Source organism: Artibeus jamaicensis, unplaced genomic scaffold, assembly GCF_021234435.1.
Source record: "Artibeus jamaicensis isolate MK-2021 breed Jamaican fruit bat unplaced genomic scaffold, CSHL_Jam_final contig_2790, whole genome shotgun sequence".
Lineage (NCBI taxonomy): Eukaryota > Metazoa > Chordata > Mammalia > Chiroptera > Phyllostomidae > Artibeus > Artibeus jamaicensis.
This window is the reverse complement of record NW_026521616.1, coordinates 4,365,856-4,380,918: the sequence shown is the minus strand read 5'-3', so window position 1 is coordinate 4,380,918 and position 15,063 is coordinate 4,365,856. Positions and strand designations below refer to the sequence as shown.

The following is a 15,063-nucleotide window of genomic DNA, read 5'->3' as shown; positions in this document are numbered from 1 at the left end:
ACTAGTATCCCCACTTTACAGATGACTAAATTGAGGCACAGAGAAATTAAGTGACCTGCCCGAGGCCTCATGGCTGGCGAGGGGAAGAACCCAGGCCTAAGCCCTGGCAGGCTGATGCCAGAACAGCACTCACTCACAGACTCAACAGGGCATTGTGCACGTGGGGGTTTAATCCTCTCCTGAGGGTATGTTTATTGATTTTAAAGATTTTATTTATTTATTTTTAGAGAGAGGGGAGGGAGGGAGGGAGAGAAACATCGGTGTGTGAGAGAAACACTGACTGGTTGCCTCTCACACGCCCCCAACTGGGCACCTGGCCCACAACCCAGGCAGGTGCCCTGACTGGGAATCGAACCAGAGGCCTTTCAGTTCTCGGCCGATGCTCAGCCCACTGAGCTACTCCAGCCACGGCTATTTATTGATTTTAGAGACAGGGGAAGGGAGAGAGAGAGAGAGAAACATTGATCAGTTGCTTCCCATAGCCGCCCTGACCAGGGATCAAACCCACAAACTTTTGGTGCACAGGATGACGCCCAACCATCAGAGCCACCTGGCCAGGGCAGCATGTGGATTTTAAAAACACCCCCAAAGCTGGTAGTGTTTCCAGACACCGCTGGAGATGAGAAAGCACTAAGAACACGGACAGAGAAAACACACCAAGTTCCTCTGCACCTCCATGGACAGAGGTAACAGGGTAATGGTGCCAAAAAGGAGTGACTGCAGGAACTTAAATTTATGATGTTTTATTTCTCTTTTATTTAAAAACAAAGCTCAAAAAGTTAAATCTAGAATTCCCTTATGACCCAGTAATTCGGCTTCTGAGTAGACACCTCAAAGGACCGAGGGCAGGGACTGGAACAGGCCCCTGTGCACTCGTGTTCACAGCAGCCAAGCGGAAGCAGATGGAGTGTCCGCCGAACAGTGGGCAAACAAAATGCGGCACGTCCATGCAGTGGAACAGCAGTCGGCCTTAAGAAGAAAGAGCACTCCACTCAGTGGGTCGGAGCATCGTCCCGTGCACCAAAAGGTTGCGGGACTGATCCCAGGCCGGGCACATGCCTTGGTTGTGGGTTCAATCCCTGGTCGGGCACATATGGGAGACAATAGATGGACATTTCTCTGTCTTTCCCTAAAATCAATAAGCATATGCTCAAGTATTTAAAAATAAAACAAAGAAAAAGGAGGGGCGTTCTGACACAGGCTACAGCACAGATGAACCTTGACACAATGCCAAGTGAAAGAAGTCGGCCACGAGAGGGCAGACCCCACTTATCGGAGGTTCCTGGAGTCGCCGTCACAGAACAGGAGACGGAACACCGGCTGCCAGGGGACGGGGTGGGGGGCGTGGGGGCTGGCATGTAATGGGGACGGACTCGGGAGTAAAGAAGTTCTAAAAACAAACAGCGGTAACTCTTGTGCAACATCATGAACACACTTAATGCCACTAAATGGTGAGCGTTATGAAAAATGGTTAAAAAAGAAAGTTTTGAGTTATGCATATTTTACAATTTTTAAAAAGGTTTGACGAAAGTGCAGCTGAATGTTAACAGCCTTCAGTTCTGACTCATCAGGGCTCAGGGGTTTGCTGTGTCATTCACTGTAAAAGCCAAACAGAAGGAGAGCCCGGGCAGCCAAGGATGCAGCCAAGGATGCAGCAACAGGGCCCGCGGCAGGCAGGGCGCCCCTCCCGGCCCAGGCCGTTTCCATCTCCTCCCTCTGCCTCCTATTTTTACCGCATTGTGGTTGCTATAGAAACAAGGGGCATCTTGGGCTCCCAGAGCTCAGCCCAGGTGCTGCTAACTCCAGGAATAATGATGTCAAGAGTGTGAATTAAATAAAAGCCCCTGTCATCCAGGCTTCTTGTACACACACACACACCTGCCCCGCTGATACATTTCTGGAGTGACCGTGTGTTCACAGGTGTGCCTAGGATGTGACCACCACCTGCACAGGTCTGTCCTCAGGAGCAGGCCTGGGTCTGGGTGCACTTCGCTCCTGTGTGCCAGTGGCCATGTCACCTGGTTACTTGTGTCCACACAGCCCAAGACCATCACTGCTAGTATCAGAGACATTAAAGCAGGGGACATCCACCCAGCGCTACGTACCTGACACTGCACCCCACGCTTCACCCGGATTCCCTCGGTTAAACCTCACACAGTCTACGTGCAGGTGCTATTGTTACCCTCAGACAGAAACACGAAGGCACGGAGAGGTTGTGTAACATGCCCAAGGTCACCCAAACCACATAAACCTAACCACTGAACCTCTACTGTGGGGAGTGAGAGCTTTAAATGTCACTGCTTTCCAAACAGCGGCAAGCCCAGCTGCCTCGCAGGTACCACCTCTGCCCTGGTAACACACAGGCTTCCTGGCCCCACCCAGGCCTCAGGAAGCCGAGTCCCCAGCCTGGGTCCGCACGGCAGGCGGCTGGTCAGTCACTGGGCCAGCCTAGAGTGAGCTGGCTGGCAGGGTGTGTCGGGGTGTGCACAGGGGCTGTCCCCAGGAGTCCTGTTCCTGGGCCCAGAAATGGTCCTGCAAAGTCTAGAGCCCCAAGGTCCTCAATTCCAGATGGCACCTGCTAGTGGCAAGACAACAAAGAAAGTGGCGATGGCTGCTGTGTCACACTGCCCCCCCCCCAATCTAGGGCAGGGCTCCAAACGTCAGTTGTGTGGCTTTGTGGCCTGCAGGGCGCGGATTTCCGCCCCTCCGCCCTCTCAGCAGGAGCTGGGTGTGGGGTGAAGGTGACACTGCGGTAACCTGCCAGTGCACAGCGCAGCCCAAGGCAGGGAGTGGTCAGCCACCTCCCCAGGACGACAACCCAGAGCTGCAGCCTGGACTGGGCACCGACAGGCTCCCACCCACCCTCTGACCTCAAGGGGAGGAGGTCACGAGCAGAAACCACGGACCACCACATGGCAGGAAGAGCTGTTAGGACCCCTGAGGTTGGAGCTGCTCCAGGAGCAGGAGGGAGAAAGCTCTTTGTTCACACAGAAAGGAGGTGTTTGTTCACAGGGAGGCAGCTTCTAAGCCCGGCGCCGGAAGGACCGGCACGACGGTGCCAGCGGAGGAGGAAGAAGTCAAGGCGTTCCATGCCGGGGGACAGCATAAGCAAAGACTTCCAGACTGAAAAGTACCAGAAAGCAGTCCCCTCATCTAGCTAGAGCTGGAGGTTAAGAGGGGATACACTTATAAGAAAAAGAGAGAGAGAGTCCTGGGCGGTGTGGCTCAGTGGGTCACCCCCCCAGGGGGCCAGCTGATCGGTGTTTATCTCTTGCACCAATGTTTCCCTCGCTTCTTTTCTCCCTCCCTTCCCCTCTCTCTAAAAATAAATAAATAAAGCCTTGAAAAAAAGAGAGAGAAAAGGTGAGAGATGGACAGAGGCACAGAGAGGTCAAGCAACTTGCCCAAGGTCACCCAGCGGGTAAAGTCAGGATTCAAACATAGGCTGCCTGACTCCAAAGCCCATGAACTGACTGCTAAGACAGGGTTCACAGTGGGTAGACTTTTCTCCCGTGCGTGTTTGAGAACACTGTCAGGGTGGACCCGCTGGGCTTGCAGCAGCAGTTCTCAGCCGGGTGGGGAAGCTTTACACTTGCCCCAGGGAACTCAGCGGTGTCTGGAGGCAGTTTTGATGATCACCACTGTGGGGAGGTTGCTCATCTCGTGGGCAGAGGGGATCTTTGAACAGTACTGACGCTGGGCCCTACCCCAGAAAGTCTGCTTTCCAGTCCTGGAACTGGGTGCGATCTGGACATCAGAACTTTTAAAGCCTCCCAGTGATAGCGGGTGCAGAAAGGTTTGGAAAGCGCTGCTTGGGGAAGAGCGAGAGGTTCACACTGCCCGGTGTGGATCAAAGACAGTGAGTGGGTGCTAATGCCAGAAAGAGGAGTCAGCAGGGATTCAACACCACCGAAGACTGCCCAGCCCCACCCCCCGGGAGTGGGCCATCGGCCCTCCAGGGCCTGCGGGAGAAGCCTGTGCGGTATCAGCCCTAACGAGGTCTGCCACCTGCGCAGCCGCCCCAGCCTCCTCAGAGCAGGGAGGATCAGAGCCAGAGCTGGCTTTGGGGATGATGGATTAGTCTGGGCTGGCAGAGCCCGGAGGAGGAGGTTAATTAGACAGCCTTTGTCACCGTCTGGGCAGGAGATAATGGGCCTGAAGCAGGAGGAGGGCGGGAGAGGCCCCCCCCCCAACCCCATCACCACGGTGACAGGGGAAGAGCTAGGGTGGAAGAGAGAACAGGTTAACTGAGAGCGAGTCAGATCTGGGGGCAGGGCAGGCAAGGACCAGCCAGCTGCTGTGGGAAGGGGTATCCCTGGGGTAGACAGGACTTGAGACCGAAAGTCATGACACACCAGAGCCAAGGTGGCACGCTGGTGACCCCATGGACTGAATCTGGCCTACAGGACAGGACACAGATGGTCTTGTTTTTTAATTCTTGAGTTAGTTGTCAAGATGTGGCCTGGCGCCCCAAATTTTCCACTTCTCTTATAAATGGAGGATCTGGTGAGACGGGCAACGTCCTGGCAGAGCGCAGATGCAGCTCACCCGAGCCCCCAGGCCCCTCACTGCAGTGGCACCCTGGCCTGACAGACCCCTGCAGACATCAGGCCCATCCTCAGAAGAAGAAATGAGGTCCGCAGCCCGAAAGCTGGGAAGATGGAAGGCTTAATGGAGGAGCAGGACGGGGCCTGGCGCGGCACCGAGACTGACCACCAACCTCTCACATCCCGACCCCACATCCAGCACCTGCGCACTGCACCACCTCAAGTTGGCAAGTCCCCGCCTGGGCTCCCCGTGGACTGAGCTGCAAACAAGGAGGTTGAGGCCCATGACCTCTAGCTGCCCATCCTCATGTCCACTGGGCTTGCCAGACCCAGTAAGCCATGCTGTCCCTCTCTGTCCCCCCAGCACCACCCCCCCTCCAACGCTGGTCCCAGCACAGCCTCTCCCAGGGCCCCAGAGGCAGATGGAGCAGCTCACTCCTGGGCAGAGGTGGGGTGGGGGGGCGTTATCTACATTCCCTCCTGACACTCCCCGCCCCACTCCCTGCTCAGAGCCCCAGAGGACCCAGCAGGAAAAGGGGAATAAAAGCCAGCACCACCCCCCACACACTCCCAGACACCTCTGAGTGCTGCCTGGGCTCCTGTCCATCACGAACCTCCCCCAAAGGGCTGGGGGTCCTGACACACCCTGCAGTCTGCACTGTGCGAACAGGAACACAAGGGATGCAGGTGTGGGGAGCCAGCGCCTCAGCCCAGCGGGAGCGCTCCTTCCCAGCCCTGGCCAAATCCAGCTCCCGTGAGCTAGGCTGGGCCCGCTAGCCTCTTCTCCCTGGGACCGACCCTGCGTCTTCCCACACAAGAAGGCCGGCAGGCCCCTGGGCCTAGGGAGACCTGTGAAGAATGGGATTGCATGGCCAGGGACCTGGGGTTCGTTCATGCAGAGCTGAAGGAGGTGAGGGGTAGTTGACTCTTGGCTGGCAGGCCACAGGCTGCCCCATCTGCATTCCGCTCACCTTCATTTCCCACAGTAACACAGCCAGCCCTGTCCCCAGGGGTCAACGAGTGCCATTCAAAGCGCCGGCCACATGGAGGCACTCCCACGGGACCGCAGGACAAACAGAGCCCCTCCCGCCCGCATTCCCACACCCGTCTCCCAAGAGCCCCGATGCCCCAGCACCTGATGACCACGCTGCCAGCTGGCTCCCTGCCTGCCCACCAGCAGATACCCACCAGACCTGGTCAAGACCCAGGGAGCTGTTGTCCATTAAGAAATCAGAACGGGGACTCACCAGGGCTTCCTGGGCATGTCGGGGACTGGCTGGGAGCAAGCCAGCAGCACACAAGTCCCTGGAGTTTGGGGCTTGCTGCCTGGCAATGGTACCCCCGGGTGCCTGGCAATGAAATCAGGCCACAGCCCAATTGCCACCTAAGCACCCACCCGCTTTGCTTCTCCCTGTAGCCACTCACACCCCGAGACTCCAGATCCCAAAACAGACATGTTCGTGGTTACCATAGGAACTCACTAAAGCCAAAAAAAGGCACCACACAGTCACCCACATGGGCCCTCAGAGCTCATGTCCACCTGCACAAGCAAGCACGCCACAGGCCTACACACACCGACGCTGCTCTCGGGCTCAAGGCCCATCCTAGAAAATCAATGAACCGGGACCTGCTACTTGAGACAGAAACAGTGACTTTCCCCTTGGCCCCACCTGGAATGTGTCTGAAAGTGGGTCCTGAGCACCCAGCCTGGCCAGCTGTCACTTCAAGGAAAACCACTATGTACCTGGAGCTCACCTGCCAAAGGCACTTGAGGAGCTAAGCAGAGTGGGGGCCAGAGCCCAGGACCCCCGCAGCTCTGCCTGCCAGGCCAGGGAGAGAGCACTGCCTGGCCTGATCCCTGGCCACAGAGCCACTCTTGCAGCCCTCGAACTGCTGCTCCCCTCTGCCGTACCCCTCTTTGGTGGGGCAGGTGGCGAGGAGGTAGGTACAAGGGTGAGGATCTAAGCCAGCCACACAGGAGGAGACAGTGGCACAAAGCGGGCAGAGCTCATATATTCAGTCTCCACAGATGGGGCCAAGGGCTCACCTGGAAACCTGGCAGTTTTCACCTTGACCCCTCCCCTGCCCTCACCTCCTAGATCCAAATCAGCTCTAGGCCGGGGAGTCCACCACCTCAGTAGCCCCTCGGCAATCCGCTCTCCCCAACCCCGAGGCCCCTACCCCGGCCTCCAACCACTCCAATGAGTCTGTGGAGGGAGCTCAGGCAGCCCTGAGACTCCAACCCGGCCACATGATTCTCCAGTGCAAACCCCTTCGACCGCCCCCAGTCACCCAGAGAAGCCAGCCCAGCCCTCCACGCAGCCCCCTACACTCCTAGACATAGCCCGGCCAGTGCTGGGACTGGTTTTCTGCCTGGTGATAACAACCACACCCGAGTCCCGCCCTGCCCCTGCCTGTGTGCACCGCTGCTGCCCAAGTACAGCCTGACCTCACTCACCCTTGTAGATGGCTCAGGCGTCACCGACGCTCCAGGACGCCCTCCTCCCTCCTCTGAAACATCTGTTAGCACCTGTCGCATCTCATTGCGATTGTCTGCATGTCTGTCTCCCCGTGGAGCTGCGAGCTTTCAGAGCAGATGGTCTTCCTCATCTTTGCTTCCCCGCAACCCCTGGGATCTACCACTGGGCTTGGAATGTAAGTGCCCGGTAAATGGGAACTGAACTGATTCAACCTTCTCACAGCCCCCCGCAAAGAAAATCAAGTTTCCCCATTCTTAACAACCCCAGCAAACTTTCAGCAGATGTCCCAGGTGTGTGAAAGAGGAGTTGAGTAAAATGAAGCAGCCAAAGAAAGTTCTACAATGCCTTGGTGGTGCCACAAGGATTCTTGTAATCCACAATAAACAAAGACCTGGTGGAAGCCGAGTGAGTGGACCGGCGATTGTGGCCCGAGAGCAACACACGAAAAAAGCCATTAAGTCAGAATCAAGGGGTGGACTGTGGAGGGCGGGCTTTCTGGAAGGAAGGCTGGAAAACTGGATGCAGAGACGCAGTGCACCGACACCTGGGCCCATCCCGCCGAGATGAGCGAGAGAGTCAGGGAAGCAGACGTTCCTAAGGGTGATCATCCAGAATCTGTGCATGATTCTCACAGAATGGGAATGAAAGCCCTGGGTGTAAAGGGGCAGGAAATTAGATCCTTCGAGATGCAACAAGGCCCCGTGCCAATCCCGCACAGGCAGTGGCCCCAGCAGCTGCCATCAGGGACCCCAGGGGCCAAGGGAGGCTAAGCTGAGACACGCTGTGTCTGCTCCTGCCTGTGTAGTCACCTCACTTCTAACAGGATTTTAAATTCTTAGCTGGCGAAATCTGAAACCTAGAGGAGGGGTGACTGTGTGGTGTCTTCTGGCCAAACCACAGGACAGCTGAATGCTGCCCAGCCAGGCTGCTGGGCAGACGGCTCCTCCAGGCCCCCTCATCCCTCTCCTGAGGAAGGAGTAAGAGGACACAGTCTCCTCCAGGCTCCATCACAAGCTCTCCCTCTATTCAGAGATGTCATTTCTAATGACTGAAAGTTGGATTCTTTTTTCTACAAGGCCATAGGTTCTAGACTTCCCACTGTTGGGGGGTGTGCATGACGCTGTGCCCCCAGCAGCGGGGACAGGCTGCACTGAACCGACCCCATGCTCACCCTGCCCCACAATGGCTAGTCCCTGGGTGATGGTCATCTCGGTCGGTGGGGGCACGGCTTACCGGCCATTGCAGTAAATGGACAGACACCCACATATTTCTTTCTTCAGCAAAGAAGCCGGGGGCAGCAAAAAGCGATGGAGGGAAGTACCTGAAGCTCCCAGCTCAGGTCCTCACCTTCTGGATGCGGCTTCCTGAGCAAACCCCAGACACCTGGTCTTGCCAAGCTGGGCCCTCACCTGGGGGCATCTAGTTTGACTACAGCTCAACTGCTGCAGACAGGGACCTTGTCCTAAGCTGGCCCCAGAGCAGGCTGGAGAAGGGGGAGCCCCACCTGCTGACCCTGCCTCTTTCTTTCCATCCCTCCACCTGCATGTAATGGGCTAACTACATGACCCGTGATTCACTCAGCAAATACAGACCGAGAGCCTGCTACGTGCCATGATGTTAGATCCCTGGGAGCCAGTGATGAGGTGTGCAGAGTCCCTGTTCTCAAAGACATTTGTGCATGCGTGCACTCACTTACTCAACAGTGAGCACCTGCCATCCTCAAGGTCCTGAGAGAAATGCAAAAGGACCCAAGTCATCAAGGTCAACTTCCAGAACGTCAGAGCTAGAAGACAGCAGGTTAGACACTAGTCCAACCCTCCCATTTTACAGATGGGGATGAGCTGGCCATTTGTTAGCCTGGGGGTTTGACCTGACCCTCCCAGCTCTTTCTCCTGCATGTACTGGACTGTGCTGCCACCAGGCTCTTCAGTGTTCCTGCGTGGCTCCACCCCCCTGCACCCCTGCCTCTGAGGGTGCTGTCATTCAGGCACCAAAGACCCTCTGAACTCAGGCCTCCTGCAGAGGGACGGGTCCTCTCGCCCACAACATTGTGGGGGCAGGTGCATTCTGTGACCAAGTCACACAGAGTCTCCATAAACAACGGGCACAAAAAGGTCGGAAAGGAGGGCAGGGTAGGTACTGAGAACTACTCAGCTCCAGCCTGGACTGAACCAGCCGTGAAAAACACACCTGGATTCCAACCCTAACCCCATGACTGGCTCGCTGATGACCGTGATCAAGTTTTCTGAGCCCTCTGAGCCTCCACTTTCTCGTCTATAAGCTGTGGGGAGCAGTGGCAGCTGCTTCATGAGGTGGTTGTGAAACCTCAGGGGAACTGTGCAATGAAAACTTAGCACATAGCAAGCGCTCAGTAGCAGCGGGGCTGGAACCCCCTTCTTCAGAGGTGTGTGGCTCAGCGACACCTCCAGGAGCTGCTCGGCTGACTTCACGTCGAGGACACCAGGGCCCTGCAGAAGGAGCTGAGTCCACTGGAAGCACGGGCCACAGCCCAGGGCTATCTGGTGCTCAGTGGAGTAGTCAGTGGGGCATCACTAAAGAGGAAGGTGTCTCACCTGGCAGAGGCAGAAAGCAGGAGGCACCGCAGTGCCGGGCAGAGCCCTAACACGAGCAGTTGGCCACTGCGTGGACCTGTCAGTGAGCAGAGACCTGTCCTGGGCACCAGGAGAGAATTCCACATTAGGTACTGCCAGTGGGGGAGGGGAGGGAGGGGGAGCTGGCACGGATCCTCCTTTCTGTCCCAAGGATAGTGGAGACGGCTGAATAAAACCTCCCACAGTATCTGCCCAGCCCGCAATCCACCTTTCCTCTCTGTGAACTAACCCTTCCCACATACAGAGGTGGCCTCAACAGCCACAAAACTCCATCTGTCCAGCTAAGCTGGTTGGCCCAGTGGTACACAACTCACCCAGGCGGAGGCAATCAGATTCTCTTTCTTTGAACAGCTTTGTTGCTTATACCATACAAATCACACCATTTTAACGGTTTTGAGTACAGTCGTAAGGCTGTGCAGACACTGTCCCGCTATGTAGTGCCAGCACATTCTCCTCACCCCCAGAAGAAAGCTCTAACCCTTAGCATCCACTCCCCTTGCGTCCCCAACAACTGCCCCAGCCCCAGGAAACCACTAATCTATTCTCTGTCACTATGGGTTTGCTTATTCCAGACATTTTATGTAAATGGAATCAAACAGGTGTTTTTCTGTGACTGACCTTCATTCAGCATAATATCTTCAAGGTTCCTCTATGTTCTAATATTACAAGTAACTCATTCCTGTTTATGGCCAGATAACATGCCAGATAACTGTACAGATATGGTTATGTTCATCCGTTCACCTGCTGATACACATTCGGGCTCTTTTCACTTCAGGCCATTAAGAATGCTGCCATGAGCATTCATGTACAAGTTTCTACATGAACATCCTCTTTCATTTCTCTTCGATAAATATTTAAAAATGAAATTGCTGGTCTTGTGACACTTCTACATTTAACCTTTTGAGAAACTGTCTTCTTGTTTTCCAGAACAGCTGTACCATTTTATATCCCCACCAGCAATGAATGTATGAGGGTTCCAATTTCCCCACTTCCTCACCAACACTTGTAATTATGCCTCCTTGATTATAGTCATTTGAGAGGGAGTGAAGTGGTATCTCCCTGTAGCTTTGACGGGCCTGTCCCTGATGGCTAATGAGGTTGAACATCTTTCCATGTGCTTATTGTCTATTTGTGCATCTTCTTTGGAACAATGTCTACTCAGATCCTGTGCCCATCTTTTAATTGTGTTGTATCTTTGTGTTATTGAGTTATGTGTTCTTTATATTTTTAGATATGAGTTCCTGTATGTTATATGCAAATATTTTCTCTCCATCTGTAGGTTGTCTTTTCACTTTCTTCATGGTGTCCTTTGTAACACAAGTGGTTCTTTTATTTTGAGAAGTTCTGAGCTTCAGATGTCACACCTGAAAAACCTCTGCCTTATCTCAGATCACAGAGATTACTATCCATGTGTCTTCTAAGAGCTTCTGGTGCTAGCTCCTACATTTGAGTTAATTTCTGCGTATGGTGTGAGAGAGGGGTTAGATTCCATACGACTGCATGTGCTGTCAGTTACCCCACCACCCTTGTCGAGAGACTATTTTTCTCCACTGAATGTCATGACACACTCATGAAAATCAATGGGCCACGAATGTGAGGGTTTATTTCTGGACTTGGAATCCTATTCCATTGATCTGTATGTCTATTCTTATGCCAGTACCAAACTGTCCTGTTTACTGTAGCTTTGCAGCAAATTTTGAAATCACATTCTTTTTCAAGATTGTCCTTGAATTTCCCTATGAATTTTAGGATCAGTTTATCAGCTTCTGCAGAGAAGCCAGCTGAGGTTTTAATGGGGGTGGGTTTCCGGTTCCTGTTCCCGCTTCCTGAGCTCTGCTCTGCCTCTTCTTCCCCTTGGGTTTCCTGGGGCAGCGTGGGATTTTTCCCATAAACTCTGTCTTTTGTTTAACATATTAAACTGGGTTTTGTTTCTTGCAATCAAAAGAATCCTAACCAAATAGCGTAGAAACATGGTCCTACAGAGTGTCTCAAACAACCACCTCAACGCCATCTTCCCAGGACCTATGCCATCAGACCGTCCCCCGAGCACCCGAAGACCCCACCGCAGTCCCAGCCACGCCGTCACCCCATGACCCCAGCCCTCACTGTGTTTTGTACCTACTCCCTTTCCAGGTTACATATGCCCTCTCTACCAGTGCAAACTAACAGGCCCTTGTTACATTAAACTGAACCAGATGTCCCAAGACAGCACCACATGCAGACTCGCACCCCTCCACACCCCTTGGCATCTCTGCTCCATGCCTCACTCAGCATGCAGATAAGAAGCTCTAGGCCAAACACTGCCGTGCACGCTGGACAAAGACGCAGAAACTGAAGCGCACAGAAGTGAAGTGCCGTGCCCGATAGTGACTCCCCATGACACTGGGCTGTGCGGATGCGCACCCCATGTACAGACTCAGGTGGGCCCATTGTCCCACCTTGTCTCTAAGAGTTGCTTTAGAAGCCACCTCCTTCTATCAGTTACTGCCCCCACGGCACCTCTGACGTTGACTCTATGAATAAACTAAAATAAAAGCTCTGAGAGCAGGAACAGTTTGCCACGCATCCCTGCCCCGCCGACTGCCCACCCTCACCCTTCTGGGTAAAACAAACCAGAGTGGGGAGGCTCTTATTTTGACCACCTTACATGCCAACTCTCAAGACTGGCTGTGTTTTGCCCAGCAACCTGTACCCGGGGGAAATTCATTCAGTGCTGGCAACTGAGTGGTGTGGCAGAGAGAGAATGACCTGGAAAGCCTCTCGGCTGAGATGGGGAAGTTAGAGGCAGAAGAAGCCAACTCTGAAGGAGGAATTTTCCATGCACGAGCTAATTAATATGTGGCAGGATAATGTTTTGAGCTAGTGACCTATGCTATTTTTTTCTCCCAGAACTTCCCTCATTTTCAATTCACTCCATTGGCATAGATGATTGGCCAGTACTCATTGCCTAAAGGAGGGGTGCAGATGGAAGTTGACTTTTGTTAAGTTCAAGAGGGAAAGGGCATCAGGATGCAGACACGACTGTATGGCCAGAAATATAGAGGGGAGAGGAAAGGTTCTAGGAGAGAGGTGTGTCTGCTCAGGGCTTCCCAGACAAACAAGAAGACACATGGTAAACCGAGCACATAATTCCCAGTCCCTGAATCTGCTGTTGGAAGTCTCCAAGAGCCCCAGGGCCAGGCCGACCAGCAAGACGTATGTCTGGTAACAGACGACTCAATAACCTACTGATCACACACACATACTGGAGTGTTTTGTAATGTCCTAGAATTATATAGCACAATGTTTAGGTAAGTGAGAGTGTCAGAAAGACAGCCCATGGGACTAGGGCTCCATATAAAAATGTAGGAGGTAGAAAATGCATGTATCTTTCTTACACCCCTAAGATGCAGCCTAAAAGTCACGCCGTTTTCCCACCATTCTGGCTCCTGCTGCTTCCGTCCAGCACCTGCTTTCCCCAAAGACTCCAGGAATCAAGAGCCTGATCCAGCCTCCTCCAATCCCGAAGCCCCCCAGATTGAGAATGACAAATGCAACAGCCCCACCCATGTTTCCCAGAACTTCAAGGGAAATGGGGGAGTGGGGTGCGGCAAAGAGCTTTAGTCAGTCTGCCATCATCTCTGACCTCTACATAACAGGAAGTGGCTACTCACTTGACCTTCAGGCTTGCCAGCATGGTCTTGTCGATCCTGCCAAGAGAAAAGCAAGGGCTATGGTCAGAGCCAGGGCTGAAGGCACCCAACCAGCACCTGCAGGGGAGAGGTCCCTGGGCCAGTCCAGACCACCAGACCGACCGGGGGCTGCAGGGGCAGCTGCTGCTCGGGGAGTTCTCCTCCAGCCCAGGAAGGGAGGGCAGTGAGCTCTGGGAGGTCTGGAGCCACAGCTAACCCTGAGGCGGGTACAGTTATTCTCCCCCTTTTTTAATTTAAATTTATTTCTTAAGATTTTATTTATTTATTTTCAGAGAGAGGGGAAAGGAGGAGAAAGAGAGAGACAGAAACATTGATGTGAGAGAGAAAAATCGATCAATTGCCTCTTGTTCACACTCCAGCTGGGGACTAACCGGCAACCAAGGCATGTGCCCTGACCGGGAATTGAACTGGTGGTGGCCTTTTGCTTTGCAGAACAACACCCTACCAACTGAGCCACACTGGTCAGGGGGATTCTTCACGTTTTAGAAGTGAGGAAACTGAGGTTCAGAAGGGTGAAATCACTGGCCCAGTCTGAATCTGGGTATCTGACTCCACACCCAGGGATCTTAAGCACTTTGTGGGTAGCCTCTCCCTTCGTTACCCCCATTCCACAAGAAGACTGGGAAACCCAGATTCCTCAGTCACTGGCAGCTGGACATTCAACACAGCGACACTTCCCGAGATTCTGCTCTGAAAAGATGCCAGCACTCCCAGCACCAAAGACATCCCCATTCTGTGAGCTGGCATTCTAGCCAAGGAGGCAGACCTCACTCCTGGGATAGCACCTGACAGCAGGCTCTGGGGTTCCCAGGCGGGTGGGGCCCGTCAGGCCCAGGAGCTCAGCACAGGGGAGATCACGTCTGCGGCAGACTGTCCCAGCAGCCAGCTCCTCCACCCCAGCCTGCACCTCACTGGAAGACAAAGCAGCTCTGCCAAGCTTCTATTTTTACTCTCTGCACATGTCAGCCCTTGTGGCTGGCAAAAGAGGCGCCTTTCTCTCCCCAGAGACAGAAAGGTAGGCAACCTTCCCACCATTGGTGTCTCCTCTTGTTTAGGGGTCACGATCGCCAGTGTCACCACCAGTGTCACCATTACCATCAGTATCACTACTACTACCATTGTGACCATCACCACCAGTGTCATAATTACCACCAGTGTCAGCACTGTTGTCAGTGTCACCACAGTCTCACGTCACCATCACCACCAGTGTCACTATCACAAGTGTTACCACCCATCAATGTCACTGTCACCATCAGTGCCACCGTCACCATCAGTGTCACCACCATCCCTTTGTCTGCATCACCATCAGTGCCACCAGAATCACTACCACCTCCAGGATGCTTGAAACCATGAAAAGTTCTTTCAGCCACCTTTGTCCATCCAGCTCCTCTCCCTTACACCTGACTGCCGGGGCCATCAGGGGTCGGGAGTGGGACCAGGAGGCACGTGGTGACCATGTGGAGCCGCTCCAGCAGTTACAAGTCAGCCCCAGCAGAGTGGGATCCTCTCCCACTCTGAGTCCACGCAGTCCACTCTGAGTAAACTCCCAGCAACTTTTCTCCCCCCAAGTGATCAGGTATTTAGTAAGAGGCATTTCTATGGGAACAAAAAAACAAAGGACAGGAGCAGACTGTGATCTCAGTTCCCGCGCTCTGAAGACAGGCGGTCAAGACTTCGAGATGTCCGTCCCTACTCATCTCCACGTGGAGTGAAGGCCGGCAGCGGCAGTCTG

General features: G+C 54.0%; 1 protein-coding gene across 1 annotated transcript in view; it reads right to left on the bottom strand.

Annotated features, from left to right (window-relative positions):
* RAP1GAP2 (RAP1 GTPase activating protein 2) overlaps nucleotides 1-15,063 on the bottom strand; it is a 203,587-nt gene that overhangs the window by 163,628 nt on the left and 24,896 nt on the right. Inside the window, exon 2 of the mRNA XM_053662728.1 lies at nucleotides 13,293-13,328. Coding sequence (XP_053518703.1) covers nucleotides 13,293-13,315 — 23 coding nt within the window. The 5' untranslated portion in view covers nucleotides 13,316-13,328. The remainder of the gene's footprint in view (nucleotides 1-13,292; nucleotides 13,329-15,063) is intronic.